The 12,816-nt window shown below is 33.6% G+C and overlaps 2 protein-coding genes across 3 annotated transcripts; both read right to left on the bottom strand.

Moving 5' to 3' along the window:
* Positions 1-4,274: 4,274 nt before the first annotated feature.
* On the bottom strand, positions 4,275-5,214 carry LOC108847537 (protein LURP-one-related 8). The gene is made up of 2 exons (XM_018620800.2): positions 4,896-5,214; positions 4,275-4,789 (listed from the first exon to the last, which is right to left on the bottom strand). The coding sequence occupies exons 1-2, from the start codon at positions 5,130-5,132 to the stop codon at positions 4,436-4,438; spliced, it is 591 nt and encodes a 196-aa protein (XP_018476302.1). The 5' UTR covers positions 5,133-5,214; the 3' UTR covers positions 4,275-4,435.
* A 3,349-nt stretch (positions 5,215-8,563) lies between these two features.
* On the bottom strand, positions 8,564-12,814 carry LOC108847536 (probable galacturonosyltransferase 7). 2 transcript variants are annotated; one of them, XM_018620797.2, is made up of 10 exons: positions 12,432-12,814; positions 12,315-12,343; positions 12,209-12,247; positions 12,051-12,110; positions 11,132-11,198; positions 10,976-11,022; positions 10,588-10,889; positions 9,855-10,206; positions 9,252-9,782; positions 8,564-9,170 (listed from the first exon to the last, which is right to left on the bottom strand). In XM_018620797.2, the coding sequence occupies exons 1-10, from the start codon at positions 12,574-12,576 to the stop codon at positions 8,889-8,891; spliced, it is 1,854 nt and encodes a 617-aa protein (XP_018476299.1). In that variant the 5' UTR covers positions 12,577-12,814; the 3' UTR covers positions 8,564-8,888. The 2 variants fall into 2 exon arrangements, with proteins under 2 accessions (XP_018476299.1, XP_018476300.1); XM_018620798.2 differs by having other exon boundaries at positions 8,564-9,167; positions 12,432-12,813.
* Positions 12,815-12,816: the final 2 nt, after the last annotated feature.

Below are 12,816 nucleotides of genomic sequence, written 5' to 3'. Positions count from 1 at the left end.
CAAAGTTTCAAACATGGTCATCAAGTAAAATGAGTTAATAAATCGAGTTTTGAACCAATCCTTGGTTTTATTATGATATGAATATATGCTGAGAGGAGGAGGACCGTACCATCGTTGATCATTATAGATAATTAAGCTTAAGAAGAAAGTATGTGGCTGAGAAACGATTAACGGCGGCAATAGAAAAGTAAAACCATTTCTAACAAAATTCCACTAAAATTTTCTGATTAAAACTTTGATATTATTAAAATATCCTTGTGATATTTTTCCACGTTCGTTAGTAATAATAACTAATAACTAATAATGAATGTTCCACTTACGTTGACCGCTTTATTTATATTCCTTTTCGTTATCTATCGTTTGTTTACACAAATTGATTAAGACCATTGAGTATTGTTGGGCATTTTATCCACTAAATTTTATTTGTTTCATTATTTATATCGATTTGATGTGAAAATTATGGATATCCATAAGTTTTTGGAACAAAATAATTATTAAGAATAAATATCATAAATACTACTCCCTCCGTTTCAATTTATTTGTCGTTTTATACTTCGGTACACAGATTAATAAAATATTTAATTTTGTATATTTACTAGATAAAAACATCATTACCAATACACCTAACTAGATTTCAACCAATAGAAAAATAGATTAAATTAGAAAGTCAATAAATTTTGCATAGAAATCATAAAACGACACTTATTTTAAAACGAAAATTTTATTCCAAAACGACATCTAATTTGAAACGGAGGGAGTAAAATTTTATGATCAGATATTTACTCCGCTCTACTCCACTCTGTTTTTTATATAAATATAGACGTATATGTAAAATTAAAAAGAGAATATTAAATAATATTTTAGATAATTATTATTTTAACATGTAGTTTTAATAATTTAATTTATAAAATTACTTATAAATTATTAATTTAAGAAAAAATATAAAATCTTTATAAAACCTATAATTTTCTAAAATTTTATGTTTTATAAAAAGTTTAATTAATTTTGAAATTTATAGAACATATAGCATTTTCACTAATTTTTACTTTTTGTTTTATATTACGTAAACATTTTCTTCTTAAAACAAACTTGTATATTTTCTTAGAGCATGTCCAATAAAACATCTTAAGCACAAATCCTTAGAAATAAATTAGTACAGTAATGTACGGGTCTAATGATTCGTTTTGTTACTGTGTGCGGATCCCACTGCTACGTGGATTCCACTGCTACGTAGATCCCACTGTTACGTGGATCCCACGATTGGCTCTTCTTTTTTTTAGCTAAAAATAAAAAATAAAAAGTTTACGGCAATCGAGCAAGAGAGTCTCGGCATTGGGCATGCTTTTAGATTTACTTGTACTAAACTAAGTGGATAAGATACTTATAAATATTCGTAAATATCGGTAATTTTTTAGATATCTAGAAAACAAATATTTGTATTTTTCGAATCAAATAAAATTAAAAACTAAAATAAATTTCTAGTCAAATCACAAATACTAAAAATTGTGGTCATATCTGTTATCTGCTCACCCCTATCCATTGAGAAGTAAAACAAACGGACCCCCCCCCCCCCCTTTTACGTGCTGTTTGAAGAATATATTCTTTTGCTCTCTCTCTCTCTAGTGCACTGCAGATGCAGTACAGCCTAACTGTTCTTCCTACCAAATCAGATTCCGCACTCTATAGTCTATGCCATCTCACTACCCTCAACCTTTACCGTGTGTTTACATGCTCATTTTGCATTTTACCTCGCTCATAAATTGGGTATTATGTGAATGTCGATTTTTTAAAGTAAATCCTTAGCCAAACTTTCGTTTTTTTAGCAAAAAAAAAAAATTTCGGTTTCTAATGGATGAATCCATTTACATATGTACTGCAAATGACTAGTATATTTCTAGAGGTGCACAGCAAAAAAAAAGACTAGTATATTTCTAGAGCTTTTTATAGACAGTACTTATATAAGATCTGCTTAAGCTAGATCGAACTCAACATAATATCTCGGAGTTCGATTTTCTTCATAATTTTGTCAGTCTGTTCTCAGAATCTCTAATAACCACCAAAAATCAAACTACAACACACCTATGAGACTTTCATACCAACAAAGGCTCAGTTCAAAAAATGAACATTTTCCTTAAGAAATGTTCAAGAATTAATCCACTGTTCACCAATTAGTTTTATATTGTAAACTCATCTAATTTCTGGCAATACATCGTAATGATATTGATGGTTAGATTTAAAAAAAAAAACAAAGTAGAGAATTATTATTCATTTTACCCCGTTGTCTATATTGGTTCACTAAATGACCATTCACCTAGTAAGATGGTCATTCTACTAATTATAAAGTCACACGACTATACTTCACAAAGCCACGGAAAAAATACCATTTAGTTGAACAATATAAATGCATATCTATCATCATCATCCTCAGCCTTAACCTATCTCTCTCTCTTTTTCTTTCCCATGCATTCGGAAACACCTAAATCCTCTCATAATATATATATTTATATATCATCTGGGCTTGTATCTCCTCACTAAAATTGATTCAGTCTCAAAATCGTATGAAGTAAAGATATATGCAAGTGTTTAAATCAACAAAAATGACATTCCATGACTTAAACCTTTTTGGTGGTATAATAGCAGTGTAAATCACATATTCACTTAGTGAGTTTTTTTGTCAGCTACATCAATTTGTTTAGTGAGGAGATTATACAAGCCCAAATAATATATATACGAGAGGATTTACGTGAGTAATATTTAAGTTCGTTATTAAAAATGATTTCAAACTCAACATATACAATGATATTATTTATTCATTTCAAAGCTTTGTTATTCACGGATAAAACTAACAATTTGCACTATTTTTTATGACTCCATTAACTTTACTAGTGTTGCACATTATCTCGAAATTATATATGTGATTAAGTGACTGCTTAGTAGGAAAATTATATAATTAGTTTTGCTTCACGAACATAATTATCTTTATCACTTTCTCATCACTTTCTATTTAGTCAAAAGCAAGGAAAAAAACTGACACATGACACAATGGGAAAATAACACGAGGAAAAGAATGGCAAACCTCTTTCCCAAAAATCATATACAACATGAAAGTTTTTTTGGGTAAAATACAACATGAAAGTTCCTTCACATACTCTTCTATATTAATCAAAGCTGATTTTGTATCATCTTGATCAAGTCTCTTAAAAATCAATTTGCTATCATTTTCAAACCACTTCTGCTTGCACTCTTCCCTTCCCCAAATGAGATGTCTGCTTAACCACCAACTCTAAATCTTTTCTTTGCGGGTGTGAGAAGGATTGGCCCCATGCAGCTTTTTACTTTCTCATCAAGGGTTCACGTAACAGTCACTCAAAAATCGATCTTCTCAGAAGGCCCTTTCTCAAAAAAAAAAAAAGAATCGATCTTCTCGGTTCAGATGATTTCTCCAAAATTTTTGTACTGTGGGATTCCCAGCTCTAGCCACGGCTTCATGTTCCCATTGTAGTGCAATGTGGCTGCTTTCATAAACCAGAAGCTTCTGGACTGTACCATAAGCTGAAAAACATCATGAACCCTAGAATGATTAATCATCTCTTTTCTCTCAAATCCTATTTGTCTACTCAAACACATATTTATTGTCGGATATTGTTTACTCTTTTTTTTTTCTTTCTCACATGTGCAACTGCATGCTTCTTAACCTCTTCATTGAAGTGTCTTTACATGTTATATATGGATTCATCTCTTATAATTTGCTTATGGATCCTCACAACAGAAGTCCAAGTCTTCGTGTCTGTCCCTAGAGTTGTTAAATCATCCCAAAGTTATTATACTCTTTCCGCAATTTCTAAATCCTAACCATAGTTTAAAATTTGTTAGCAGTTAATTTAATTATAAATCATTACTTTAACTACATAACGTAATTATATATATAAAACAATGTAAAAATTTATCACGTGCATAAAACGTTTGTCATAAAGAAGTATCAACTTATAATCTCTCTGTTTTTTACTTGATAACTCAACATCAAACTCATGATCATCAGTCATCACTTTTGTCACGTGCTCAAAAAAAAAAATACAAGTTACCATGCAGTGCTCAAAATGTTCTTAGCAACTGTTTATGTTGAATTAGTCTCACCGATCATTTGGTTGGTTGAACCGTTCTAAATAGCTTTATTATTTGTAAGAAAAGAAAACTTTCATAACCAACAGTTATTAAATATACACTTATCAGCCTAAACCGCGCCTCGTTTTTTGTTGAGCCCTCCATAAATAAAATACACCGTTAATCGATTTCATTTATGTATAGAGTATCAAGGCTAAAATCAAAAACTGAAAACAAAAGTTGTTTCTGTTCATGTGTAACATATAAGAACACACATGCATAAATTACATAACAAAAAGGGAACACTAATATATACTTACAAAAGCTTGAAAAATCAATAAGATCTTGACATTTGGTCGAGAATGATGGTCAATGCCATGGCCACACGAGGCTCCATCTCCGCTTCAACTATAAGTTTAAACACATCTTTGCCAAAGGAACCTCCTCCAACCATTGCATCTTTCTTCTTGATCTCTGCTGTTTTCTTCTTGTTTCTCCTCACGTCCACTATTTTGCAGCTTCTCTGCCCATATGATCCTTCAATCTCGTATAGTACTGTTTTCTTCGTGCTAACCCACACCAAGCTCCTCTTGTTTGTTAGTATGTTAACGTTTTTCTTTGCCGTAAATAATGGATCTCTTTGTGTTTCTCCGTCGTATACCCCCCAACAATCTCCCAGGCTCAACTTCTGATCGAATAAATCAAGAAAAAGTAAATTCAAGATTAATTTCATGAGACAGAGAAATAGATAGATATATAGAGAAAATGATAGATAAAGTGGATAGAAAAACTACCTTGCGGCGGATGGAGAGAAGGGGCAAGCCGGAAGCATCCATAAGGACGATGTTGTCTCTAGGTGAGTTCATGTAGTTGTCAACCCTAAAGACGAGATCTCCATTAGAGTTGTAAACTGTGAATCCATCACAGTTGAAGAGAAGAGACTTCTTCCACACCGTTAAAGCTACAGTTGCTTTACTATCACACAAGCTTTTCTCGTAAGTGTTTGAGAACTTTGGGTGAACTTTTGTCATTTTTCTTCTTGATTCTGTGTGTTTCTGTCTTTTCGTTGTGTGTGTTTGATAATATTTTGTTGGCTGAAGGTGGTTGCGTGTTTATATATACAAATGTAGAAAGAGAGAATATGGTGCTCAAATGAAAAGAATGGTCTCATCTTCTTGTATTCCACTAGAGGTATCCTTTTCAGTCTATTACTATAAGATATCTAGTCATTAAACTAATTATTCCTTTATATAATCAAATATTATAGTACCGGTTTTAGTTTCACTTAAACTCCAACGAAATATTCTATATGAACAACACTCTATTTTAATTCATGATCTGACCAATACTGGCCCTACAAAATAGCTTGTAGTCTCATGTTAAATGTAAATGTAACGCTAAGAGTTGCGAAAAATCACACCCTGACCCTAGATCAATCAGTAAATTAGGAAAAATTAACAGGAGTAAGAACGAGTATTGTAACGTTCTTAATGCTTAATCGTTGTTTTATTAACGCCAACTCGTATGCATTTTATCTACTCTAGCTGTATATATTAGCAATAGTAGTTTTTATTACAAAAATAACTCGTAAAGAGAAAAATGATCAAAATATTTCATTAACAGTTAAAATAATTTTATAACTTAAATATATAAATAAAATAGAAACAAGAAAAAGAAAAAAAAATCATAGTTTTGAAATATATGTTTCCAATTCTAAAATTTGAATTTTTTTTTGATCTTTTTTTCAAGTTTTATTTTTAAAATTCGAAAATAATTTTTGAAACTATCTTCATAATTTATTTTTATTTTTTAATATTTATTTTTATTTCATAAAATTTATATATCAATCCCAAAACTTCACATAATTAGTTAAATCTAAGGATATAAGTGTATATATACATCTTTAATGAAATATTTTGGTCATTTTGATGTTTATAAATTATATTTGTGACAAAAAAAATTATGGCTAGTCTATGGTATTTCTCTATATATATTACCAAAAAATTATTTACTTTCTTACAAGAAATTTAATTATGTTTCACGTTAAATATTTCTATCTTTATTTTATATTATAAAGTAGAATATTAGAAATAGAGAATATTATTGTCTCATGTACAGAAAAAAAAAGAATCTAGAGCAACTAAAACCTACGGGCCATAATCTCCTGTCTTTCCAGTGCATCTTTTTAATAATGGAAAAGGAGAGTTTTTATACGGGTTATTCTTCATTTTCTTATATATTTCTGCAGAATTATCGCTTTATTCTCCAAAATTGAACCCAAAGTAAATATATGATATACCCTAGTAGTCTATATGATAAACTGATAATCAATATGTATTCTTGATCCAAAACCAAGTATAGTTAATTATTTTCTCTTTAAGATCAATTCTGTATCAAATATCAGATAATGTATTTATATAAACCCTATACAAAATCAAGCTTTTGAGTTATTACCATGAACATTTTAAGCCAAGGGAAATCATAATATGGTGGGGCTGTGGAAGATAAGAATTGGTGGAAAGCAAAGTTCGGATATTATATGAATAAATAAAAACCAATTCAAAGTTTCAAACATGATCATGAAGTAAACGAGTTAATAAATCGAGTTTTGAACCAATCCTTGGTTTTGGTATGATATGAATATATGATGAAAGGAGGACCACCATACATCATTCATCATTATAAATAATTAATCTCAAGAAGAAAGTATGTGGCTGATAAGCGTTTAGCGGTGGGAAGAGACAAGAAAAACCATTCCCAACACTATTCCTCATTATTCTTTTTTTGATTAAAATATATTAAAATATCCTTCTGATATTTTTCCACGTCCGTTGGCAATAACGAACGTACCACTTACGTTGACCTCTCTCATGTATATTCCTTTCATTAGCTATCGTCTGTTTATAAACAGAGGATTGTGGTTTCTGCGGCACATGTACACAAAAAGTGATTATGACCTTTGAGAGGTAAGACGCGTCCCACTTTCACCAAAAAACAATGGATTGAAAATTACTTGCTGCACTTTGAAGAATATGTTCTCTTGCTTTCTCTTTAGTGCACTGCAGATGTAATACAGCCTAATTGTTCTTCCTACCAAATCTGATTCCTCACTAGTATAGTCTATACCAAACTATTATTCCAGTTTCCATCATCTTAGCTTTAGTGTGTGTTTTGTTTGTTCATTTTGCATTCTACCTCGTACGTCATCATTAAATGGGTATTATGTGAATGAAGCTTTTTAAAGTAAAACCTTAAATAAACTTTTGGTTTCGATTTGATAAAAAAAAAATTGGTTTCAATGAATGATACTATTTACACACATGCGAATTTTTCGTAAAAGTTTGTCACCAATGGAAAAGGGGTCTTTGATAATTCTAAACCAGTTCACAAAAATAAAACACATTTCCATAAGTGAAGTTTTTTTTTTTTTTGATAAAAGATTTTCATCCATAAGTAAAGTTTCAAGATTCAAAACCCTAGACGTACAATCTTTAAGCAAACGCTGCATCCTAACCCACGTTGGACTTGTGCCTAGAGGCAAAAGGCCAACCAAAATCGGATATAAGCTGGTTTTGCCGAAATTCATTTTTCAGTAGAGCTTATGATGTAGATGGTCCAAGTTAAAGAAAAACAAATAGCAGTAGAGATTTTTTTTTTGATGAATTGTTGAGATAGTCATGTGACTTTATAATTAATAAAATGGCCATTTAACTAGGTGAAAGGCCATTTAATGAAACAATATAGACGTGTTCGAATGACTTTTAATTTGTATAAATTAGGTGATGACCATTTAGTGGACAAGTTTGATGATGAAAAAGACTATTCAGGTGAACATAAAATGCATATCTATCATCATCCTCAACCTATCTTTCTTTCTTTTCTCCCATGCATTCGGAAATACGTGCATCCTCTCTCATATACATAGTATAAAATATTTAGCTGGTACATTAAAGTTGATTCAATCTCAACATCTTATGAACAAAAAACATATGCCATAGTTTAATTAAATCAACAAAAAGGGTAATATGACATGCATTATTCAAAACTGTTTTTGCGATTCAATAGCAGTGTAAACCACATCTTCACTTACCTAGTAATTTAAGTTCTTCGTTCTTAAAAATGTTTTTAAACTCAAATGGTATCATTATTCAAAAACATATAATGATATAATCCATTTCAAAGCTTTGTCATCCAAGTAGAAAACGAACAACGTTCACTATTTTGTCAAGGACTCCATTAACTTTACTAGTGTTGCACATTATCTCAAAATTATATATGTGATTAAGTGAATGCTTAGTAGGCAAACTATATAATTAATTTTGCTTCACGAAGATAATGATCTTTATCACTTCCTCAACTGTGTAAAGTGTAAACTGGGCCGCGCACTGAGAAATAGATAAAAATCCTCATCACTTTCTATTAAGTCAAAAAGTAAAAACTGACACATGACACAATGGGAAAATAACACGAGGAAAAGAATTGGCACACCTCTTTGCCAAAAATCATATACAACATCAAAGTTTCTTCACATACTTTTTTTAAATCAAAGCTGATTTTAAATCATCTTGATCAAGTCTCTTAAAAAAATCAATTTGCTATCAATTTCAAAACCCACTTCTGCTTGCTCTCTTCCCTTCAGCATTTCTCACTGCAATGCATTCGGGTTTATTTACTTACCCCCACAAAAATGAGATGTCTCTGCTACACCAACTCTAAATCATTTCTTTACGTCTGTGACCTGCTTCTTAAGCATTGGCACCGTGTAGCTTTTTTTTTTTACTTTCTCATCAAGGGTTCACGTTACAGTCACTCAAGAATCGATCTTCTCGATTCAGATGATTTCTCCAAAAGTCTTTGTACTGTGGGATTCCCAGCTCTAGCCACGGCTTCATGTTCCCATTGTAGTGCAATGTGGCTGCGTTTTTTATCGTTTGGGTGTTGATGTAGTAGTCATAACCAAGCCCTGATACAGCCCATCTGTCGTCAAGAGCATAAACTTTGTCTTGAAACGCAAGCAAACTTGCTTGCAATGCAACTTCTTCTCTTGACTCACCCCCACCACTCATCTGCTGCACATAGAATAGAAAGCTATCGCTCATAAGCATACAACATCACCTCGTATCTCTTTTTAGGTTTTTGAGAAAACTGACCTGTTTGTAAAATTTGTGGTAGGCTTCCGTAACTCCCAGTTCCCTCCATCTAGCAAGATCAATGACATTCAATCCAGACATCCAGAGACAAGCGTTAGCATCAAAACTTCCTCCCTTGAGACTCTTTAGCTGACCCAATCTCACAGAGCACTCCTTCACAGCGCCATTCACTTTTCCTTCCATATCAAGCTCCCAAAGAGGAGACAAGTCTCGCTGGACTACAACGTCATGATCCAAAATCACAACTTTTTTCAACTTGTGAAATATCTTTGGTAGGAGATAGTGAGATTGAGAGAACATTGATAAGTAGTGTGTTCGATTTCCTTGTGACGCCAAATTGTCACCGCTGAGGAAGGAGACACGGAACTCCGTAGGCAAAGACAGTGTTCTGTCAGAACTGTCCAGCTCGAGCTTTTCAATGTTCAATACTTGAATAGCCGCTTGCTTGCAGGGATTCCTGATAAACCATTGTTTCATCGCAAAGTAATTCTGCTCGCTTGTCAATACATGGAAAACAAAGTTTCTACTTTCCTGAAACATCAACAACGAATCATGAGTTAGATATGAAGGTTCTGTGACTGCATGAAAGATAAAAACACATACCCTTGCGTGTAAAACCGTTGAGTTGATCACAACGGAAGATGCAAGTATATTGTCGGAGATGATAACAAAGTGAAGCAACGAGGGATCTGAAAATTTCTCACTATCCTCAGTATCAACTGAACCTGACTTGAAATACTCCACAGTAAGTCTCATTGACAAGCAATGAAGACTCTTAGGCATTGTATGTACTGCAAGCTGGTAGAGGAACACACTCTGTTTCATGTGGAAACTAGCTTCATCCTCAGTCAAATCCAGGATCTGTCTCAATTTCTTGTCAACATTGTTACAGTCGACTGGAAAAGACTTTGCCTTTGAAATTACAGCTTCCATCTTCTCAAACTTTTTATCAACCCTGAAAGATCAATGGAACGAGATGCACAATAAGTACGATTGGAGGAAATTAACAGAGGATTCTATACATAAACCTTCATCTCAAAGAGAACAACAATAACCTCTCCTATCATCTAGTACATTAGTTATTGATTCTTATGCTGGTTTAAGATATTGGCACAGACAAGGCTTAAAAATAAGAGTATTTTTGGGTATGATGCACATTGAAGAAATGAAGAGAGAAAATTATGACTAAGATTTTCTATAACATAGATAGTAACCCACTAGAAAACAGGACGCCCAGACAAGAACTAACTAGGGGAGTTTCATTTGACTAGATCCGACTCTACGGGACTAACTATCAGTACAAACATGCTTAAACCCAAACTGGTAAAGAACTTACTGTGGTGGAAGATCATCATCTGCTGAACTTACAATAAGAACACGTTCAAACTCTTGGATATTCTGTTTCATATCTCGAGTCAACTGGCTTTGAGAAGGCATTTTAGCAATACTTGGATAGTATGCCCTAGCCACAAATAGGAGGTCCTTCATGTGCTTCACCTTAGCATCTTTCATGGGTTCCTTATTTTCCTCTCTCCAGAGGCAATAGCTCCCATATTTCACTTGACAAGTTCTCTGAGTTTCATCAGCATTTACTATTGCTCCCTGACCACCTTTGTGCGAGACTTCGGTTTTTGTTTTCTGTCACAGAATAAGGTTAACTTAAAGACGATTGGTGAGAGGGAGAAAAAAAGGACTATTAGAGAAACCACGTAATCTTTTTGTACATTTGCAGGGCTTGGGTTGGCAACAACAGCTGGGGACACTGGTAATCCTGCGGATTAATTGAGGACAAGACGTAAAGTTGCGGATCAAAATTAAAAAAATAAAATAAAATACTGGGAGAGGAATTTCAAGAAAGTAGAACTTGTATAGTAGTAAACCTCTGTTTTTAGAATCACTGATGCTTGTCCTATTCATATCTCTGTAACCTTCGGTAATCTCGGTTTTCTAGTATGTGAAACAAGAAAACAAAAAAAAAGCTATTAGTATGAAAAAGGTTACAGACACAGATACATAAAGCAACATAATGTATTTCAACTTTCCAGTCACATGAGATAGTTAAAATAAAAAGAAAATCACTCTCACTCGTCTAATTTTGTACCCTTAAGCAACATCAACCAGTGACTGACTAACTAGAGCCTCTTCAGCTCTAGTTTGTTTGCTGGGCCAAAAAAGTTCTAAGATTCACTAATTAACTACAGGGCATCTTGCATAAGGTTCCATAAGTCTAGCAGGAAGTCTTCTTTTTTTTCTGCTTGATATAAGCATTCTTTAATACCAAGATGGGAAACATTAGTGCCAAGAACCATGACTGAATACATTCTTAAATGGTGGAAAATCAAACATATACAGACTAGAACTGAACTGAATCGAGTGTGTCAACTTGAGAGCAGTGGGTAAGACAATGAAGAGTTCCAACCATTGTGGAGATTTAATTCTCCAGGTACAGGAAAAAATCTAAGATTTTATTAAAGAAAAGAACAAATCTATACTATTACACAAAAATCGAAAGTCAATGCCTTCACTCTACACTGAAAGAATGACAAGATTGGAAACATTAACGCGGAAGAACTATGACTGAACTCATTCTTCAATACTGGAAAATAAAAAATACAGACCAGATCTGAACTGAACTGAGTGTGTCAACCAACCATCATAAGAGGTACAACTCTACAGGTAGAGAAAAAGATCTAATATTTGTTTGTTAAAACAACAAGAACTAATCTACCCTACAACACAGAAATGGAACAAGTCGATCTAGAGTGAAACAAGTGGAACAACGAGAAAGAAAGGACCAACCTTGGGAAGCACTGGATTGATTTTCTGGAGAACTTGGTCGACTCTTTCAGACAGATCTGTCTGCAAAAGCAGGCAAGAAGGGAGATCAAGAACAAGAAGCAGCGTTAGATGTAGATGTGAATGGAATCAATGAGAAGAGAGTTAGTTAACAAAAATACCTGGGAATGTTTGGTAGCGTTGATTCGGCTTCTCTCGAACTGATTCCAAAAGAAAGAGCGTCAGAACATTACTTAACCAAAATCAAGAAAAGGTAATAATGCTTACAGGAGAAGAAGGCTGGACAGTGACAATCCCTGGAGAAGAGAAGATAAAAGAGTGCGATTATGAGGATAGATCTGAAAGAGAGATCGAGAGATCGAGTGTGAGGGAGAAAGTAAGTACCAGGAGAGTGAAAGGTGTTGTGAAGGCCGAGCAAGAAAGCAAGAGGAACCAGCATCGATAGGATTACAAGAACCAACACTCCAATCACCAGAACTTTCCACCGGCGCTTTCCTCCTCCTCCGACGATTCCTCCTCCGCCTTTCATATTTTTTCCGATTTAGATTGAATACAATGCCTTTATTCGCATTGGATCCGAAAGAACGCCCGGCGACGATGTTTCTCTCTCTATCTCCTCCTCGATTACACGACTGCAATGTCTCTCTCTCTCTCTCTCTCTCTCTCCCTCTCTCCCCTCGCTTCACACACACTCACTCACTCACTGTAGTTTTCTTCTTGCTCTAATTCCGGCAATTACCCCCGATCGCATCGTCCCTTTCCCTTTTTG

This window comes from Raphanus sativus, chromosome 3 (genome assembly GCF_000801105.2).
Source record: "Raphanus sativus cultivar WK10039 chromosome 3, ASM80110v3, whole genome shotgun sequence".
NCBI classification, from domain to species: domain Eukaryota; kingdom Viridiplantae; phylum Streptophyta; class Magnoliopsida; order Brassicales; family Brassicaceae; genus Raphanus; species Raphanus sativus.
This window is presented reverse-complemented; position numbering and strand designations above follow the sequence as displayed.